At 36.5% G+C, this 21,771-nt stretch overlaps 1 protein-coding gene across 1 annotated transcript in view; it reads left to right on the forward strand.

The window, feature by feature from the left end:
• LOC121378547 (E3 ubiquitin-protein ligase SMURF2-like) overlaps positions 1-21,771 on the forward strand; it is a 64,263-nt gene that overhangs the window by 37,068 nt on the left and 5,424 nt on the right. The window contains exons 7-16 of the mRNA XM_041506767.1: positions 2,779-3,029; positions 4,562-4,646; positions 10,020-10,190; positions 10,657-10,807; positions 11,330-11,433; positions 12,172-12,286; positions 13,617-13,795; positions 15,524-15,661; positions 19,096-19,216; positions 19,734-19,935. Of these exons, the coding sequence (XP_041362701.1) occupies positions 2,779-3,029; positions 4,562-4,646; positions 10,020-10,190; positions 10,657-10,807; positions 11,330-11,433; positions 12,172-12,286; positions 13,617-13,795; positions 15,524-15,661; positions 19,096-19,216; positions 19,734-19,935 (1,517 nt within the window). The remainder of the gene's footprint in view (positions 1-2,778; positions 3,030-4,561; positions 4,647-10,019; positions 10,191-10,656; positions 10,808-11,329; positions 11,434-12,171; positions 12,287-13,616; positions 13,796-15,523; positions 15,662-19,095; positions 19,217-19,733; positions 19,936-21,771) is intronic.

Here is a 21,771-nt window from a genome sequence, read left to right on the forward strand (position 1 = left end):
ATGCCTACGACATCAAACAATAACCATTCAGTTGTGTTTGTTGGCCGTGTCAGGAGTCAACTGATGAATGGACGTTAATGTTTGTCTCACTCGGCTAATGGTTATGGACATTAAATATTTGAATCAATTTATGATTCATATAGCTTATTATAGAACCGTCCTTTATGTCTAGTTCGCAGGATGCCCTCCTAGACGTTTGTCTGCCTTTGTGGTATTATGGTGATCCTCATTACTATGTGAAAAGCAATTAACCATCTGCCACTGGGCCGGTTTCACAGAGGAATTATAATCCTTACAAATAGTCTGGCTTTGCTTCAATAGGTGCCTCTGGCGAAAAGTGTGTAGACCTTTGTACATCATTGAGTGAATCATGCATCTTATTGATTTCTCCAGTCACACTGTTCAGTTAGTAGTTGGGACTTCTCAGATGCTAATACCCTGTGCTGTTTGTCATGGAGAATAATCGGTTCTAAATTGTGAGAAAAGCTGTTCCCAAGTTGTCATCGTTCCAATTCTGCAGGCTTTTTTTCTTCTTATATCCTAAAAACAACAGCAACAACAACAACAAAAACGTACCTGTGTATCTACTGCTGGACAAGAAATATCTACAGTGTACATGTATGTTCAAAGTATTGTTTTAAAAAGGTGGCTGTTAATTGTAAGATGATGCATGTGTGGGATGAATACATGTATCTTTGTGTTTTCTTCTTTTTTGGGGGAGTGGGGGGTGGGGGTGAGGAAAGAGGGTGGGGTGAGTAAAAGAGGTGTCCTTTTTAAAATTTATGAATATGTATAAAATGCATTATTTATATATTAATGACTTTCTGTCTGACGCTATATAACCATAAATAAAATGTTTTGAGTGCATCGTTAAATAAAACATTTCTTTCTTTCTGAGTAAATGCAGTATTTTTTTTTTTTTTAATATGGACATATTGAAAAACAGAATATATACATATGTATGTACAATGTATTCACTAAATTTTAAATACATGTCTATACATGTACAAGGCTCACCATGTACATATACATGGCCAAATTAATTAATTGCTTATTTTTATTAAAAGTGGCTACAACATTTGGTTTTTGGCTAATAAAATATTCCTTAAAAGAACCACATTTTATAATTTTCAAAGAAATATTCGACATACATGTACATATATCTAAGAATTTGCTAGACCAAAATTTATTCCAGAATGAGCTCTGCATGTATGTATTTTTTTCTTCGTTTGGCACTAAAATAGCTGTCACATTTTGTTGTGGGAAGATACTACATGTAGTGTAAGCATTTAAAATGCAAATGCCAAGGCAATGTGGATTTTAACTAAGCTTACAACTTTTGACTCGTGAGCATTTGTTTTTTGCTGCAGCAGTATTCTTAATTGGAAGGGCTGATAATTAAGAGAAAACGTTTACAGTTATTGCATTACACACGTTCATAGTTGCTTCACCTCACTTGGTAAGGCTGTAAGTAGGTTGGTCATGAGTTATTGCAGCACATACATGTGCATAGTTACATATACTTCACCTCACTTGGTAAGTGTGTAACTTAGTGCAAGTAGGTTGATCATCAGACTGATGTTCTGCGGTGTGGCCTTGCTGTTCCAGCCTTGAAATGCTGCTCCACATGTTTTGTTGGCATCCTGTCAACATGCCGCTAATAACTAGTGTTGTCTACCCAAGTACACAGTAGCTACGACAGAAATAATGCACATAGACATAGATGTATTTAATAACACAGTTGTTTATTCTTCTGTACGTTATTACAAATTGTCGTTGCTTGTTTTAATTATCTTATTCTCAGTTCCATATCTTGTTACTTTGGTGTGATTTTTGTATTTTGTTCAGTGTCTCGGGGGTTTTCAGTAGCGCAGACCTCACCATGAAAAGAAATTGAGAGGAGTATTTAATTGCTACCTGAAATTGAGGGGAGTAGTTAATTGCTCCCTGAACAGATTTGTGTCGTAGGATTGAACCACTCTGGAGAGTTGCTTAAGATGATACCATATTTATCATATATAAATCCACATGCTAAGGAGAAGTAACAGTCACTCTCCTTGAACTAGTCTCAGACAGAGGAGTAACAGGGAGTGAGTGATAGCTCCCTTAAACAGCAAGGTCTGTAACAGCACCAGTAAACCTAAGAATTAAACTTATGTTCACCATTTCAGCATAGACGTATATATGGTAGCTTTAAGTTTTTGTGATTCTGTTGCTATATGTGTATTTTGATCTAATATTGTCTAAAAGGACAGGTGTGATTTTTCATAAGCTGATAAACATAAAACCTTCGTGCTGCTGGTACTTGAGCACTCCAGACTTCCTAAACCAAGTAGCAGGATGTAGCCCAGTGGCAGAGCACTCGCCTGATGTGCAATCGATCTAGAATCGATTCCCATCAGTGGGCGCTGTTGGAGCTGTTTCTGGTTCTAGCCAATTACGTTATTAATATTTGTATCAATATTCAGGTTTTTTTTATGAATACGTATGTTTGCGTTTTTTAAGCTAATCTCGGTCATAGGATTAAACTACCTCAGTGGATCCATAGGGTTTATTCCTGTTCCAAACAATGCACCAGTACTGAATTATCAAAGGCCATGGTATGTGCTTTTCTGTCTGGAAAAATCCCTAGCTGCTAATGGAAAAATATAGCAGAGAGTTTCTTTGAAAAATTACCAAATGTTTTACATCCAATACCAGATGATAAATTAATCATTGTCCTCTAGTGGTGTCGTTAAACAAAAACGTTTAGCTTCTTCTTCTTTTTTTCTTTTGAAGGCCTGCCACCGAAGTTAGACGTCCAGTGAGCGTAGTGAATCCGGAAACTGACGCCGCTGTTCCAAACGGTGTGCGCACTCCCACCAGTGCTAACAGTCCGAACTCGTCGTCCAGTACAACCACCTCACCTGATGACAGCAATAACAACTCCAGCACAAACATCCTGTTTGTGCGACGCCGGTCGACGCGACATCGCAACTACCTGAGCCGCGACCAGTTACACAACGCTGTCTCACTACCCGATGGCTATGGTGAGTGAGAAAACGTTTTAGTTTTAAAAGTCTTTTATAAATCAGCAATTGGAACCCAAATCGTGCGACCTCTCGTAATGTTAATTAAACAAAATAAATATGTACTGTCTTCGCCTTGAGCTAAAAACAAGGCGAGCTTTTAGATCACTCTCCTGAAATAGTGTTAGGCGAGCTATCACATGAAGTATCATATAAAATGTATTTAAATTTTTTACTGTAAGGCCATTAATTTGCTGCTTTTCTAAAACCTTTTTAAGCAAATGGGGGGTTGAAAGCAGGAGTGATCTCTTTTCATGGCAAAGACGAGTATAGGTTTTAATGACAAAGTATCAAACTGTTTATTCTTTGTTTGTGGTTAAGAGTTATGGTAAATGTTAAGTAAAAAAGATGAGAGGAGAAACTGTTGAATATTGTACCTCACCACTAAACATTTTATAAAACAATTTCTCTCTTTTTGTTTTGAAAATGTATCTATGCAGCATTTCATTGTGAACCACAGTTACTGCATCTTCATAAATCAAGGCTAATATTCGTTCCTCGTATTCAGCCTTGATACATGTAGTCAAGATTACTGATATCCACTACTAGCGCCCTCTATTGGAAGAAAATTTGTAACACCGATTATGTCCCTTACACGATGACATCGCTGACCAATCACAGCATCAGTAACATGTGACAATCTTGAAAGCAATATCAAAAATTAACCGCCAGACGCTGACGCTGCCATCTTTGTTTACAATAACAAGAGAATCTATAAGGAGCGTTCCAATTCGTTGCAATCAGATCTCATTGCATCCAATGAAATTTAAGCATTTTGTGGCACGATTTCTTGACGACATGTATCAAGGCTGAATACGAGGAACGAATATTAGCCTTGATTTATGAAGATGCAGTTACTGTTACACTACGAACAGCTTAGCTTAAAATTTACTAGCTGTAAAACTATAATATGGCTCAATATTTCATGAGAACCATCATTCTTTTTGCATATTTGTTACACAATGTCTGATTCATATGGATCATCATTCGATTACATGGTGAAACATCACCTTTAAATTTCAGCTTTAAATTTCAGGATCACCAGGACTTTATTTTTTTTAATTTAATATTTTAAAAATGACCTTGACTGATTAGTAAATATTTGATGTGCAGCACATCAATAGTCAATTTTTTAATATTATCTCATTTCAAATTCAGTTAATAAAATACATTTGGAACCCCATGGTAGTAGTAAAAAAAAAACCCCAGTATAAATGCATTAGGAATAAGTAATTTACAGGTTATGTATATATAGTTCAAATAACCCATTGGCTACCTACATTTTGGTAAAAATCAACAAAACTGACTTCTAGTTACCTAGGATTCTAAAATGCTGTCCTCTGCTGTAGTAGTTGACTTCCCATGTTATTTGGGTGACCATCAGTCAAGAATAACCATGTTTTCTCTCAGTCTAATTTGATGCATTTCTAATTGAAACATTTAGTGATAAAATAAAGTGATGATACAAGACCTTTTGTTTGACATTATTTCAGAACAAAGAACAACACAGCAGGGCCAAGTTTACTTCTTGCACACGAGGACCGGGGTCAGTACGTGGCATGATCCTCGAGTACCAAGGTAAAAGATGATAGGGAGGGATGTGTGGTTTGACTTGTTTCATGGTGATGATCTAGATGTCAAAGCCAGACCGTCCACTGAAATTAACACTACCAAATCTGATTTTTGCTCCTATATTTAAGTTAATATCTTTTAAACCTGGTTTTTGAGGAAGTGTAAGAAATAAAGAGTACAACACTTGTGTTCGTTAAGACTTTAAAAAACCCATACAACTGGGGACGTAATCCAGTGCTAAAGCGTTAGCTTAATGCACGGTTGGTTTAGGATTGATCCTCGTCGGTGGCCTCATTGGGCTATTTCTTGTTCCAGCCAGTACTCCACAACTGGTGTAACAAAGGCTGTGGTATGTACTATCCTGTCTGTGGGATGGTGCATATAAAAGATGCCTTGCTGCTAATCTAAAAGAGTAGCCCATGACGTGGCGACAGTGAGTTTCCTCACTATATTTGTGTAGTCCTTAACCATATGTCTGATGCCATATATCTGTAAATACAATGTGTTGAGTGCATTGTTAAATAAAACATTTCCTTCCTTCATATTGTAATTCTGTCACAAGGTAATAGGGAGGGATGTGTGGATTGACAGTTTCATGGTGATGATCTAGATGTTAAATCCAGACCGTCCACTGAAGTTAACACTACCAAATCCGATTTTTACTCCTATATTTAAGTTAATATCTATTAATCCTGGTTTTTGAGGAAGTATAAGAACAACACTTGTGTTCATTAGACTTTAAAAACCCCATATAGCTTGCTTCTATCATTAGATACAATTGAAGACAACTCCTAACTTCAAGTTTGGGTAATAGTACTAATACCAGGCTCAGTTGTCATTGTGCATGTAGTTGCATAAATAATGCAGCTTTACTGTTACTATCAGTATCACATACATGTTTGTGATGTCCTAACAAAAATATTTGTCTTTGTGTTAAAGAGTGTTATGTATGACAGACCTGACCCCCTCTGACACACATACATACACATTAGGAGAGCACTTATATAGGCTCTGCCTGTTGTGCAATCCTTTTGACTATTTTCTGATCAATAAAATATATCATAACAAAAAAACATACATACACACACACACACATACGCGCACACAGGGACTAGCGAGGTCCACTTTTTGACTCTTACAATGTCAGCACCTACAATGGTTCTTTTTTTAGATTTAGGACCCCCCCCCCACACACACACACACACCCCTAAAAACCCACACAAAAAAAAAAAAAAAAAAAAAATTAAATCCTGCATATTGGCGAGTGAATTGTGTACATTTTTATTTTAAAATAAGTATTGAACACGTTACAAATAAACTTTGAACTTCCTTATCAAACGTACGTCTGTACGTCTACATGTAGGATGTCTCAGATTTACGCTATCAGCCCAAAGACAACAGTCTGCTTGGTGATAATGACAGTTAGCTGTATTACTGCACGTTGTGAGAAAAAAATGCTTATCAGCAACCCTGTAAAGTCTGAAGAATATTCTACTTTCTGTATGTCAGATTTGTAACCTAACCATGATGCTGATAAAATCTGCTGCTGAGAAAGTTTGAAATCTTACACTACATCTTATCTGTCAGGGTTTTTTTTTGTTGTATTTTTTGTTTGTTAAAGCTGCTTGCACCTGCCTTGCCCTAAGCATGAAACATTTATCATTGCCTTTAAAACTGTTATCAGGAGAGTTTGTGCTCTTTTTTTTAAATTTTTATTCAAACAAGGCAGACTTGATATTTTACAAGGTGCAGGCAGCAAATGTTTTCTGATAATTAATTTCCATCTTATATTTAACAGTATTTTAGATATACTGAAAATTCTTGACTGGCCTCGGTGGCGCAGTGGTTAAGCCATCGGACTACAGGCTGGTAGGTACAGGGTTCGCAGCCTGGTACCGGCTCCAACCCAGAGCGAGTTCTTAAGGGCTCAATGGGTAGATGTAAGGCCACTACACCCTCTTCTCTCTCACTAACCACTAACCAACTAACAACTAACACACTGTCCTTTATAGACAGCCCAGATCGCTGAGGTGTGTGTCCAGGACATTTTTCTTGAACCTTAATTGGATATAAGCACGAAAATAAGTTGAAATGAAATGAAATGAAAATTCTTGATTTTTTTTGTTTCAAATCTTCCGTACGGCTGTTAAAAAAGTTAAACTACAAGTCTACATTTTGAGACTAATTTCTAGAACTGCTGCTTAATTTGTATCACTTGCTCTCATCTTGAAATCCGAGAAGCAAACATTATTGCTTCTTGCTCCAAATTTCGATCCCTGGTTCCAGTCAGTTTTGAGACAGACCAGTAAATTTGTGAGTACATTTTACTGGGGACTACACATAGACAAAGTATTGCAGCAGCTGGCTAGTGGTGCATGTGTACATCTGCCATACTCATACATCTAACTCTTTTGACAGTTTCAGTAGATATGTTTTAAACATTCAGCATGAGTAATGGTTCATTTACATTGGATCCTGCCAAAACCTAATCACCTTGGGAAACTAACACATTTGTATTTATCTTGTATGAACGGGGTCCAGTTTTTACAAGTTGATGGTTTGAGTTTGTTGTATGCACACATACACACACACACAAAAAAAAAAAAAAAAAATATATATATATATATATACAATGAAACCCCTCTAAACCGGACACCCTAGGGACCAAGTAAAATGTCTGGTTTTAAGAGGTATTCAGTTTAGAAAGGTTAATTTCTGTACTGAGTTTTGAAAAAGGACCTTGAAAAATGTCCGGTTTTGGGGGAATTCTTGTTTACAGAGGGTCCGGTTTTGAGAGGTTTCACTGTGTGTGTGTGTATATATATGTATATATATATATATATATATAAATAAAATATAACAGAATTGAAATTATTTTCCTTATGATATGCGATCATTCTTTTGTAATCTGCAACTAATTACACATATAGCTTAGAATTCTCCAGTTTTGAAATATATGAATACATTATATTCCTAGAAAAAAATATTTAACTTATTATATTGTTTGGTGTGGTAGGGACGGGATGTAGCCCAGTGGTAATGTTGGTGGGAAAGTGCATATAAAAGAACGGGTTTCCTCTGATGACGACAAGTCAGAATTACAAAATGTTTGATATCCAATAGCCAGCCGATCATTAATTAATTAGTGTGCTCTAATGCCTGATGCCCAGTCAGTCTAGGATCGATCGCCATCAGTGGGCCCATTGGGCTATTTCTCATTTCAGCCAGTGGTATATCAAAGACTGTGGCATGTGCTATCCTGTCTGTCTGTGCATATAAAATATCCCTTGCTACTAATTGAAAAATGTAGCGAGTTTCCTCTAAGACTATATGTCAAATTACCAAATGTTTGACATCCAGTAGTCGGTGATGTTCTTAATGTGCTCTAGTTGTGGTGTTTAATAAAACAAACTTTAACTTTGTTCTGTAATGTTCGTTAAGTACCAACATAGCTTAATTTCTTATTATTATGTTTTAAAATTAGTAGTTTCATTAGGTACTTTTGACATTAAAAAATATGAGCAGTGTTTTGATTTATGTAATGTTACAAACATTAGTTTTTAAACCCGTGGTTTTACTCTTAATGCTTCAATGAGTTGATCTCAGTGCCCCCATCCCCCAGTTTCCATACTATACTCATCATGCCACCAATATTTACTTACTTAACAAAACCGTTCAATATCCCAACAACCCCTTGGGGATGAACTACTGTGAAGGAATCGGTTTACCTTGTAATGTCAGACTAATTTATAATCATCTCTGATTTGTCTGCCAAGTTTATTTTATCTACAGGAAGGGGTTTTTTTAATTACGAAATCCAGATAGATGATGACCTCACTTTCTTTTTTGTTTAGGTGGGTGAGGGTAAAAACCTTCTTTCTTTTTTTTCATATTTGTTTGCTTTCACAGTAAATTACTGGCAGGGATCTTAGAGTCTGTTTTACATCATTTAAGAACTTGAGGCCTATAAAACATGGCTGTTTATTCAGCTGTGCGGTTTGCTTGACCTGCATCTGTGTGTTACTATCTCCATCTGTTTCTGTCAGGTAGTCGGTGTTACTTGTTAGGTAAACAACCAAATACATCTAGGCTCTGGAAGACAAAAACATGAAGTTATCTGTTGGAAGTTTCATGTAATGTCGTGTGATGATAGACTTTTCTAGTTAAAACAAATTGAATAAGTGTTAAAAAGATGCCCCTCCCCATCGTAAACATTTTAAAGACATCATTGAAGTAGTCTATATAATATATATATATATATATATATATATTAATACATGTATTTATATGTGTGCCCCTCCCTCTCTCCCCCCCCCCCCCCCCCACCACACACACACACCTTTTGGCACCTTTCTACACCCGTGCATGTAACTTGTTAAGACCCAATGTATGTAGATTTAACTAATTATTATCAGATTCAATAGCGAAAGCTAACAGTAAATACACAACTAATGTTATATTATAAAAAAACCCACTAATAACATTCTCCTTCAGATGTGACCTTTAAAAACATGAGAAAAAAACACCCCAACAAACACCCACCCCCACTTTGTAACCATATAATATTATTACAATTGAAAATTGATTAAATCCACACCACATTTTACATATGCTATATAATAGGTGTACAGACCAAGCTTTTCATATAATGTATTTAAAGTAGAAGAATATAGAGTAAAATGTTCCAAAACTTAACTTCTAAGAAAACTGTCCGTTTGTTGACCTTTAAACACAAAGCTCCTCCTCCTTCAAACATAATTGATCATGAATGATGTACCCTTGTGTTTTCTGTAGTGTCTTGAAATGTTGACTTTTATTTTATTTTTTAAATTATTTTATTGCATTTATCTTATGTCACCAGTTGGTGACCTTAAAGGTAATGAATTCTTGCTCCAGCCAGTGCACCACGACTGGTACATCAAAGACCGTGGTATGTGCCATCCTGAATGGGATGGTGCATATGAAAGATCCCTTGCTGCTAATCGAAAATAGTAATCCATATGGTAGTTCATGAAGTGGCGACAGCGGATTTCCTCCCTCAATATCTGTGTGGTCCTTAACCATATGTCCGACGATATAAGGCGATATATGGGTATTACTTTTGTGATGGCAGCGGCATCAACATGTGTGTTAAAGTTTTGCATTTAGATAATATTCTCACAAACTATAAGTTACATATAGTTGCACCTATGGATGTTCATCATAATGCACTGAAAACAGTAGATGAGATAATTTAATTGTGTGGAATAATTGTTTATCTAGTAATACTGCAGGGCTATCGAGCCTTTAATGGCAGTGATTTGGTAAAATGTTTTCAACCAGTCACTTCTTGTGTGTCTGCATAAAAAATAAAAGTAATGTATTATTTTTCTTTGTTAGGGATATTTGCAACTTGAATCTTGGGGATGAAGACCTCGGCCCGATGCTGCAGGGATGGGAACTGAGGCGGACCGGGAATGGCCGAGTGTATTTTGTGGACCACAGGAATCGCACAACCCAGTTTACAGACCCCAGGCTGTCGGCTAACATCCGAGTGATACAAGAAAAAATGTTAGTCACGTCTTTTCAGTTTGTTCACCTAGTGTTGAACCCATTTTGATTATAGTGATTGACATTAGTAGTTGAAAAATGTAACGATGTACAGTGAAAATAATAGCATTATTTCCTTTAATGTTCATACGAATATTGTTTTTCAATATTACCAGGGTTTTTTATTCCTTTTTGTTACTTTTTAAAAAAAATTCTTTGTATTGTTCTATTATACTAAGAAATATTGCTGTAAATGTGCTAGTTATCTTGGTGTGGTGTACAGTTTTTGAGTGTTTATTGGAGGAAAATTAATATCTTTGATAAAATGGTATTTCATGATGTATTTGAAAGCATGTACTTGTTAATTTTGCCATTCAAATATAGTTAATAATTATTGATTGATGGGTTTCAGAATATAAACCATTACTGGTATTAAAAAATATTAAAAACCTTGTTTAGAATCTGTTCAATTTTTTTTCAATTTCAGAAAAGCACAAGACAAAGAAAATGATATTCCTTTGCCAAAATATAAGCGGGATTTAGTACAAAAAATGAAACTTTTAAAGCAGGAATTTGGAGCTTTACAACCACAGGCTGGTCACTGTAGGTTGGAAGTGTCAAGGGAACAGATCTTCGAAGTGAGTAGCTAATTAGCATCCGAGGTCATGAAGTTTGGATGAAGTTGTCATTCAGTTCAGAGGCTTTCTTGTGTGTTTCAGAATTCTGTGGAGACTAGTAGAATTTGGAAAAACAAAGGAAGAAAATTTCTTTTATTTGACATGATATTGATAATCTTTAGTTAGAATATTTTTGCTAGTATGCCACATGTAATCTATAACAGTGAATCATAGATTTTTTTTCCCACTTTATTTCTTTCCTTGATGATAAAGTTAGAATTAGTGGTGATAAAACAAGTGCAAGAATTTAGTATTTTTGTATTTGCTCATATGTTATTGATAATCGTTGTAGCACAATGGAGTTTATGATACAAAAAAACCCACAAGAATATATCAATAACCTATAATTAGATTTTTTTAACTTCACCCGATTCTGTACATGATGGATCAAATAAGTCCTTCAGCTATTTATTTAGAAGAAAAAAAAAAATTCCTTTATGACTGAAAGTTACATGTATATTTCTGTGTTCTTTTTTTTTGCAGGATTCATACCGTCAATGTATGAAAATGAGATCTAAAGATCTGCGTAAAAGGCTCATGATCAAGTTCCGTGGAGAAGAAGGTCTAGATTATGGTGGAGTGGCTAGGTAGGGCAGCATTCAGTTCTGCAAACAGTTCATTTGTATTGTTGTAGTCTAATCTGTATAACAGTGCTAACATGTTCAACATGACTAATTCGTTTTATTTGACCTAAGGGGTATCAAAGGTTGTGGTATTTGATGTCCTGTATATGGTAAAGTGCATTTAAAAGATGCCTTTGCTGCTAATTGGAAAGGGGGCAGGATTTAGCTCAGTCAGATGAGTGCTCGCTTGAGGTGCTTGCTTCGCAGGATCGAACCACCTCAGTGGATTCATTCAACTGATTGGGTTTTTTTTTTTTCCATTCCAACCAGTGCACCACAACTGGATAAAGGCCGTGGTATGTGTTCCTGTATGTGGGAAAGTGCATATAAAAGATCCCTTGCTACATTAGAAAAAATGTAGCGGTTTTCCTCTGATGACTGAGTCAGAATTACCAAATGTTTGACATCCAATAGCCGATGATTAATTAATCAATGTGCTCCAGTGGTATTGTTAAACAAAACAAACTTTATTTAATAGGAAAGAACAGGTTGTGGTAGCAGGTTTTTCCTTTGAATAGTTAAGACATTGTGTTTCAATTGCCGCATTATGTTAAATCATAGATGTCCTTCATTGTTAACCCCAGTTAAGGTAAGGGACAATGACCTTTTTATTTCTTCATAAACTACTGAGAGAAAAAAACAAAGTTTTGCTTTTGATTTCATCTTGTGTATCATTACAAAGACTGATTTGTATCGTTTCAGGGAATGGTTTTACCTGTTGTCTCATGAAATGTTTAATCCCTACTACGGGCTATTCCAATACTCCCGAGATGATATCTACACCTTACAAATCAATCCGGATTCTAGTGTTAATCCAGTAAGTAATATATAGTAATATACATTTAATAAATAGTTACAGCAGTATGTGCTACCAGTCAAATTAAATTTAGTTTGACAGCTTTGATTTTCCTTTGTTTTGTAATTAGGTAGACTTAATATTATTCATTAATTGTAAATCAGAGCTGTTTCATTGGGGACTAAAATCTCATAGATTGCAATACATATACTTGGTATCACCAATATGATGATGTTAGATATTCATATTTCTAGCTCACCATTGGTGGTAGTGGTACATACATTTGAAATCTTATTTTTTGTCAAGAAGTGTACAATAAAGGCTATGATAGCCTTGTATATGTAGATATGGGAAGAATTGTACCATATTAAATTTGGTCAGTTTTGTATGTTAGGATATGCTGAGACACCAGTCTAAGCTATAATTGTGTTATTGTGGATTATTTTCAGTGCTACACATATTTTCTGAAGTCCGAGCTTATTAAACTCCATGACTAAGTTTGTTATTTGAATTCTTGTTTTTGTATTTCTTTTAATAAGTGTTGGTAACCAAATTTAATGGCTGTCCAGTATTTTTTATATGCTCATCTATGGGTCATATTTCACGGTCTACTGCACAGAACAGTAAATCCTTGTCCTGACCATATCTTGCATACAGATGCATACAGGACCATCAAACCTCACATGTAGGAACAACTTGGGATGGTGGTGTGTTGCATTCTGTTACTAGGTCACTGTGACTTACTTTTCACTGTCTACTGCACATAACAGTAAATCCTTGTCCGGATCATGTCTTGCATACAGGACCATCAAACCTCACATGTACGAACAACTAGGGATGGTTGTTGGTCCAAAACAAACTGTTCATCCATTCCATTGCAAAATTTCCACATAATTAGAATTGAATCATACCCATAACATATTCATTAATATAGATATGATTTTCCATCAAACTCCTGATGGGCGTATCATGTACTTCACTGGCACTCTTGTTTTAATAAGTATTTCTTTTTAGTGATATATTGGTGTTTTTCTCGTTCCAACCAGTGCACCACAACTGGACAAAGGCCGTGGTATGTGTTTTTCTGTCTGTGGGAAAGTGCATATGAAAGATCCCTTGCTGCATTAGAAAAAATGTAGCGGGTTTCCTCTGATGACTACGAGTGAGAATTACCAAATGTTTGACATCCAATAGCCAGTGATTAATTAATCGATGTGCTCCAGTGGTGTCGTTAAACAAAACAAAAATGTTTTTAATGATGTAACCTTTAAATCGGGTAGTTCCCGCCACATTTAAATAATGAAATATTGATAAACTCTTCTGACTGTGTGCCACTGTGCTTGTTTTCCAGGAACATTTATCGTACTTCCATTTCATCGGCCGTGTCATCAGCATGGCAATCTTCCATGGCCACTACCTGGATGGTGGCTTTACCATGGCCTTCTACAAGCAGCTTCTTAGCAAGCCGGTCACGCTGGATGACCTGGAGAGTGTCGATCCAGAGCTTCACAGGAGTCTGGTGTGGATGCTGTAAGTTCCACTTCAAAAACACTGTGTTCAGGTCTTGTGTATGGGCGGGGTGGGGGGGGACATAGCACAGTGTCGACCCAGAGCTTCACAGGAGTCTGGTGTGGATGCTGTAAGTTCCACTTCAAAAACACTGTGTTCAGGTCTTGTGTATGGGCGGGGTGGGGTGGGACATAGCACAGTGTCGACCCAGAGCTTCACAGGAGTCTAGTGTGGATGCTGTAAGTTCCACTTCAAAAACACTCTGTTTAAGTCTTGTGTATGGGCGGGGTGGGGTGGGACATAGCACAGTGTCGACCCAGAGCTTCACAGGAGTCTAGTGTGGATGCTGTAAGTTCCACTTCAAAAACACTCTGTTTAAGTCTTGTGTATGGGCGGGGTGGGGTGGGACATAGCAGTGTCGACCCAGAGCTTCACAGGAGTCTGGTGTGGATGCCGTAAGTTCCACTTCAAAAACACTGTTTAAGTCTTGTGTATGGGCGGGGTGGGGTGGGACATAGCACAGTGTCGACCCAGAGCTTCACAGGAGTCTGGTGTGGATGCTGTAAGTTCCACTTCAAAAACACTCTGTTTAAGTCTTGTGTATGGGCGGGGTGGGGTGGGACATAGCACAGTGTCGACCCAGAGCTTCACAGGAGTCTGGTGTGGATGCCGTAAGTTCCACTTCAAAAACACTGTTTAAGTCTTGTGTATGGGCGGGGTGGGGTGGGACATAGCACAGTGTCGACCCAGAGCTTCACAGGAGTCTGGTGTGGATGCCGTAAGTTCCACTTCAAAAACACTGTTTAAGTCTTGCGTATGGGCGGGGTGGGGTGGGACATAGCACAGTGTCGACCCAGAGCTTCACAGGAGTCTGGTGTGGATACCGTAAGTTCCACTTCAAAAGCACTGTGTGTAGGGTCTTGTGTATAAGTCTTGTGTTGTAGGTCTTGTGTATAAGTCTTGTGTTGTAGGTTTTGTGTATAGGTGGGGCAGGACATAGCTCAGTGGTAAAGCACTCGTTCCAACCAATGCACCACGACTGGTATATCAAAGGCTGTGGTATGTGCAACCCACTCTGTGTGATGGTGTATATATAAAAGATCTCTTGCTACTAATGGAAAAATGTAACGGGTTTTCTTTTTAAAACTATATGTCTAAATTACCAAATGTTTGACATCCAATAGCCGATGGTTAGTAAACCAATGTGCTCTAAAAGATCTTTGTTAGTGACAGTTCTAATGAATTTGAAAATGACTTAGCAACTACTATTTAATGTTTTATAGATATTCTCTGCATTGAAAACAAATTTAATTACATTGTCTATCTATGACCTGTCAAACATCATGTGTCCTAATTACAATATGTTTGACATCTAATATGTCATCCTGATTTGTTTTGAGGAGACGTTCCTTTCCTTTTCCCTGCTTGCAATAGTGATGGTGGATATTCTGATACCACTCAAGCAAAAAGTATGTCTAAGATTGCTTTGAAGGTCACTTACACAAAGGTGGTGGTTACTAAAACCTAACATTTCTATTTGTGTTTTAGTGCAGTGACCTTTAACATGCCAGACAAATTTAGCAGTGTCTGTAGCAGATTAGTACACCTTTTGGTTAAAAACATTTGGTGGCAGGTTTTTTCTCTTATGTTTCTGTAAACAAAATATTTTATTTATTTGGAGCCTAATAGTAATAGTTGATGTTTTACTGTATGATGATATTTTAAATATGATAATTCTGTGTGTTTCAGAGAAAATGATATTGAAGAGGTTTTGGAGCATTCATTTTCTGTGGAACACAGCTCCTTCGGCCAAGTTCAAGAGATAGAGCTGAAACCAGGAGGCAAAGATATGTGTGTCACGGAGGAAAATAAAAAGGAATATGTAACGTAAGTATTAAAATAAATCCATTACATATTTGTGGGATTGACATGGACAGTCTTTCTAAGAAAAAACAATCTAATTTGGTTGTTTTTCTTCTTTTCAAATTAAAAGTGTACAGTTTCAATCTTATGATTTTAGTTTTAAAAATTAAATTCAGATTAAAAAATTAAATCCTGATTTAAAAAAAAAAAAATTAAATACATATTTTGACCTTTCCAAAATTCTAAATTTTTTGTTGGTATATGTGTCCTGGTTAATAGTTGAATTTTTAAATATCCAGTACAACCTCTCAAAACTCAACCATTCTAAACTGGATAACCCTTAAAAACCAGGGGCCTAATTCGCTAAACTGTCGCAAATTTGCGATCTCGCAGTGCAGTGCTAAAAGACTTGCAAAGAGGATGCTTTGTTGTCTAGCAGAGACTAAGAGACCTTTGTGAATTAGCCCCAGACCTTTTATTTGGTTTCATAGGTGTCCAGTTTTGAGGAGTTTCACATACTTGGTATCCCCCAGTTCTTGAAACACTAAAATTGTATGTTTTCCTACTTCGCTTTTCCTTCCTCACCTCAACTGGAAAACTTGTGTTGTTGTATAATAGTGACCACCAATACCAGATGTTAATCTAGAAGTAAAAAAAACAAACGTCCCTCCTCCCGGTATCTGTTGTTGGGGAATCACAAGTAAGTGACAACTGAGCTAGTGTTCTGCAGGAGTGCACCTGTTTGTTAGATCACAGAGTTTGATAGTGCTGTGAGTGACATGAAGAAAAACCAGGGCGTGTCTGTACAGCCGAGTTAACCTAGCATGTAGTGTGTGTGTGGGTATGAAGGTTACAGTGGCCCAGTGTGGTGTTTATCTGTAGCGTTGTCTGTGGTAGGTAGGTTGTAACATTTGGGGAACAAGAAACCTGAACTGAATAACCTTTTTTTTTTTGTCTTCTTTTTTTTTGTCTTCTTTTTTGTTGTTGCGAGCATGCATGTGTTTAAAGCTTGTTGATTACAAGACTAGTATTGTAAGACTTGAATTGGTGATACCCATCTGGCATTGATTATCTAAAATGAGATGTTCCATTTTGCTTTTAATATTTTTTTTGGTCTCAATTTTTTTTTTACTAGGTTTCAGCATTATATGCGTGCTTTTTTGTCCAAGCACTTTATATGTATTGTGTCCATCCGTCCGTCCGTACATCCATCCATCCATCCATCCATCCATTCATCCATCTATCCATCCATCCATCTATCCATATGAATTTTTATATTGATGTTAATTATCACTTAATCCCTTGCTGCTAATGGAAAAATATAACGGGTTTTCTCTGTTGATTATGTGTCAGAATTAACAAAGTTTTGACATCCAATAGCCGAGGATTAATTAATCAATGTGCTCTAGTGGTGTCGTTAAACAAAACAAACTTTAACTTCAATTATCACTTCATTTACACATTCACTTTAGTTTGACACCTAATAGCCGATGTATTGTTCGTGCTGGGGTGTCCTTAACATTCCTTCGTTGATCCATCCCATCCATCCATTCATCCATCTCTTCATCCATCCATCATTACATAGATATGCACTTATACATGTAACATACACTCTGGGTAAATCTACTGAGATGATACTGGCATTCTGGTGGAAACTAAACAAAGAAGCAGGCAACAATACAAAGATGGGTCTTACTGGTATTTGGTTAAGGAAATACTGTTCATTTAGTTTTTAATGTTTTTTCCTAGATTATTAAGTCTACATGCACAGTATGTTTAAAAAAATCCTTATGGCAGGGGGGAAAAGGTGGGGGTGGGGGGCAGACATACTGACTATGACATCACACTAACCCTCCACCAAACACATAAACGAAGTGTTAAACACCTCATTTGAAGGACCACCCCAGTATCTATTCCTGAATGAAATATGATCAGTACTGCGGTAATGGTGTTGAGTAATTTTGAACTCTTTATGATGGCTAACCATTGTGAGGAATGGGAAACACAGCCAGCAGTGTTGGGTGCTGATGGCAATTACTCACTGACGATGCTATTTTCAGCCTACTCTTGTTTTTCTGTTTGTGGATATAAGCCGGAGAAAGAAGTCAATGAAAAACGTTTGTCTGGGTTTTGTGTGAGAAATGTCGGAGGTTGAGAAACTCAGTTCATATTTATGTATAACATTTTACAACTTTTGGTTCGTCAGCTGTCTGTAAAGTTAATTACCATCTGGCTGGTTTGGCATGTACCATTGAATGCCATCAAGGTAGGTAACTCTTGACAGATTGAAAAAAAGTTAACCTGCTGTTGGATTATCTCTGTTAGAGGTGGCAGGGTAGTAAATTGTAATACACTGTCCACCAACTAACATACAGAACATATAACCGTAAATAAAATGTGTTGAGTGCGTCGTTAAATAAAAAATTTGTTAACATACAGAACAAGAATGTTCCTGGGTGAATCAAATGTACGATAATAACCAGTCCATGTTTTGTTTGTGCTTCAAAGGTGTCGGAACTAGGTAATATCAACCCAAATCTGGAAAAAAGTTTTCAGTTTTGAACCACTGCATAATTTGCTGTTTCACGGCAGTTAGGAAGTCACTTCACCACAAACTTGTATTCATCCTCGGTCTGTGAATCGAAAAGAATAGCCCATGAAGTGACGACAGCAGGTTTCCTTCCTCAATGTTTGTGTGGTCCTCAACCATATGTTGGATATGTCTGTGGGAAAGTCCATATAAAAGATCTCTTGCTGCATTAGGAAAAATGTTGCGGGTTTCCTCTGATGACTACAAGTCAGAATTACCAAATGTTTAACATCCAAAAGCCAATGATTAATTAGTGTGCTCTAGTGGTGTCGTTAAACAAAACAAACTTTTATCTTCCTTACAAACCACTGAAACTGTTTTTCAAACATAGACTGTATTTACAAGGTACATCATTCGTGAATAACACAACACTCATTGGTCTGTTTACTTCCCAGCTTCCTGGAAGTCCTGTTAAAAATGGCATATGTTATATGTTTTGGAATCTTGATGGTATCATAATGCAGAGGAATGTTCAGGAAGGTGAACGATCTTGGTTGTTAGCTAGACTGGTTTTTGCACTGAAAGGTTAGATGAATGTGATGTGATAAGAGATGATGGTACCAGTCAAATTGTTCGCAAGTGCTCGGTCTCCTGAACGTGCTATTCATTACACCTGTTTGGGTTTCTCATTCCAACTGGTATTCTGTGACTGCTACAAGTATATTGAAGACAGGTATGTGCTGTCCTGTAGTAAGAGTCCTTTTCCTGAAATATGCCAGTTGCAGGGTAAGTCATCTGAAGTGGACTTGCAGAGTCTTCTTTTGTTATGATTATTGAAATTATTATTTATCTTATTATAATTTCAGACTTGCAAAGTCTTCTTTTGTTATGATTATTGAAATTATTATTTATCTTATTATAATTTCAGACTCTACGTGCAGTGGCGGTTTATGCGTGGAATTGAAGCTCAGTTTCTTGCACTGCAAAAGGGATTCAATGAAATCATTCCACCACATCTACTTAAATCATTTGATGAAAGAGAGCTCGAAGTAAATTTTTTATATATGTATACTTTATTTGTCAGGTCAAATTCCATTCATTATCAAATGTCCTGTTTTTTATGTGTGTAAAATAAAAAAAATAAAAAGTACATTGCCAAGATGTTTTTTCTTTTTCCTAAAATATATTAAAAGTTACTTCTTTTATCAATGAACTCTTGCATTTTTATAGATTTTACAGTTATGTTCTTCTTTAACCAGGGAATAACATAAATAAGTCCTTTTGCTCACATCACTAATGGATTTCATGTTCTTTTATAATTATTAAACTTTAAAAAAAAAAATTGAAATACACTAATGATTGACAATATCCTGGTATATTTGTTTCAGTATTAGTTCATTCTTGACAGTTTTTACTATTTTGCTACAAAAATAAGTAAATTTTCATTCATTAAAAAAATATATATATTAAAACTAAAAATTAATTCATACAGCACTGTATTGGATATGACTCCAGTGGCCTCAGTAGTACATTCTGTAATAAGAGGTTTGTGTGTTATTTTCTCAGCTGATGATAGGTGGTTTGGGAAAGATCGATATAGAGGACTGGAAAAAGCACACACGGCTCAAACACTGTACCCCGGAGAGCAACATCACCAAGTGGTTCTGGAGAGCTGTCGGCAACTACGATGATGAAATGAGAGCGAGGCTGTTGCAGTTTGTTACAGGAAGCTCGCGCGTTCCACTCCAGGGATTCAAAGCCCTTCAAGGTAACTTTGATTCAGTATTTTCAGGGGTTTGTAATTTCAACTGTTTTTCAGGCTCCCTTATGGTCTTCTGACGTTATATAACCATAAAATGTACGTCGTTAAATAAAACATTTCCTTCCTTCCTTCCATTATAGTCTGTTTAAATGTAAGTGGTCCAGGCATCACAATTGCAGGAATAAAATTATTTTATACTATTCAACGTTTGCTATGGATATATACCAAATGTATGTCGATATAAACACATTAGTGCAGCATACAGTCGATGAGACCATGTGGTCTGGATGTTCCATATACAATGTAACATGTATCTCCATAGTAACGCATGACTACAACTAGATATATCATCCTTCGAACTCAGTAAATGCAGTTGCTCTACTTGACATGTTTTTCAAAATAATCCTAGCGAATGTTAAGTAGTACAATTTTTAATTTCAAAAAGCGACTAATTAACTCAAACTTTTACCTTAATACCCTATTCTAGCACCCTTATGAAGTGGTCTCTGATCCCAGCTTCTATTTTGAATTTATTGGATACATTAATAGCAGTATGTCGAGCAGGGATGTAGATAAGTGTAAATTGTTTTGTCATCCATTTTATATTTGCTGGGTGTCTTATAGAATAAAGGGGGGGGGGGGGGGACGTAGCCTAGTGGTAAAGCGCTCGCATGATGCGAGGTCAGTTTGGGATTGATCCTCGTTAGTGGGCCCATTGGGCTATTTCTCGGCCCAGCCAGTGCACCACAACTGGTATATCAAAGGCCGTGATATGTGCTATCCTGTCTGGGATGGTGCATATAAAAGATCCCTTGCTACAAATGGAAACATGTAGCGGGTTTCTTCTCTAAGACTATATGTCAAAATTAGCAAATGTTTGACATCCAATAGCCGATGATTAATAAATATGCTCTAGTGATGTCGTTAAACAAAAACTTTCGTAGAATAAATGCTTCCTTGCTGACTGTTTATATTTACGTGTTTGAGAGCTCATTCTGTTTGCTTACTATTAGCTGGTTATATAATGTCTTTATTTAAGATAAACCAATAAATATGCATCCTTCTTGGGATTTGATATAAAATTGTGTTACATGGCATTCATAGCAGATGACAATAGTTGGCTATAAGTAAATTTTTACTTGATAATACTCCTTTGTAAATCTGGTAGCAATTTCATTTGTTTATGTTACATAAAAACATGATGACAGACTTGTATGTTGTATGAATGTTGCTGATAATAATAACAGGTGATAGTGATAACACACAAGTTTGTTAAAACTAATTGTGTTTTTATTTGTCATTAGTAAATGGTGATGCAAGATTGCAGCTTTAAGTTTTCTATTGTATGCCTGTAGGAGCAGGATTTAGTTCAGTTGTTAGAATGCTCGCCTGTTGTGATGGGTTGTAAGATTGAATTCCCTTGGCGAATCTATTGGGGGTTTTCCCCCATGTCAATCATACTAAAGGCTGTGGGTGCAGGGAACGTGTTCCTAAACATTTTAAAGAGATATACCTGTTCTCAAATAGTCTTATTCTACTTACTGCAGAATTGAAAAATGAGGTTATAGGTAGACCGTGCAAGGATAGCACTATGCATATCCGGCAAGGGAGAGAATTCTGCATTGTGAAGGTATGACTCAGGTTGAATAGCATATTTGTTGTGCTAGCACTAGCTACAAATGTAAGTATGAATAATAATGAAAATTAGAGAAAAAAAATCTAATTCTACACTACTATTTTGAATAGCGGTGAGTCGAGAACGGGTTCTCAACCATGTTATGAATACACAGTCTGTCAGAATGATACAATCTTGGACATCCAATGGCTGATGATTAATAAATT

Source organism: Gigantopelta aegis, chromosome 8 (genome assembly GCF_016097555.1).
Source record: "Gigantopelta aegis isolate Gae_Host chromosome 8, Gae_host_genome, whole genome shotgun sequence".
NCBI classification, from domain to species: Eukaryota; Metazoa; Mollusca; class Gastropoda; order Neomphalida; family Peltospiridae; genus Gigantopelta; species Gigantopelta aegis.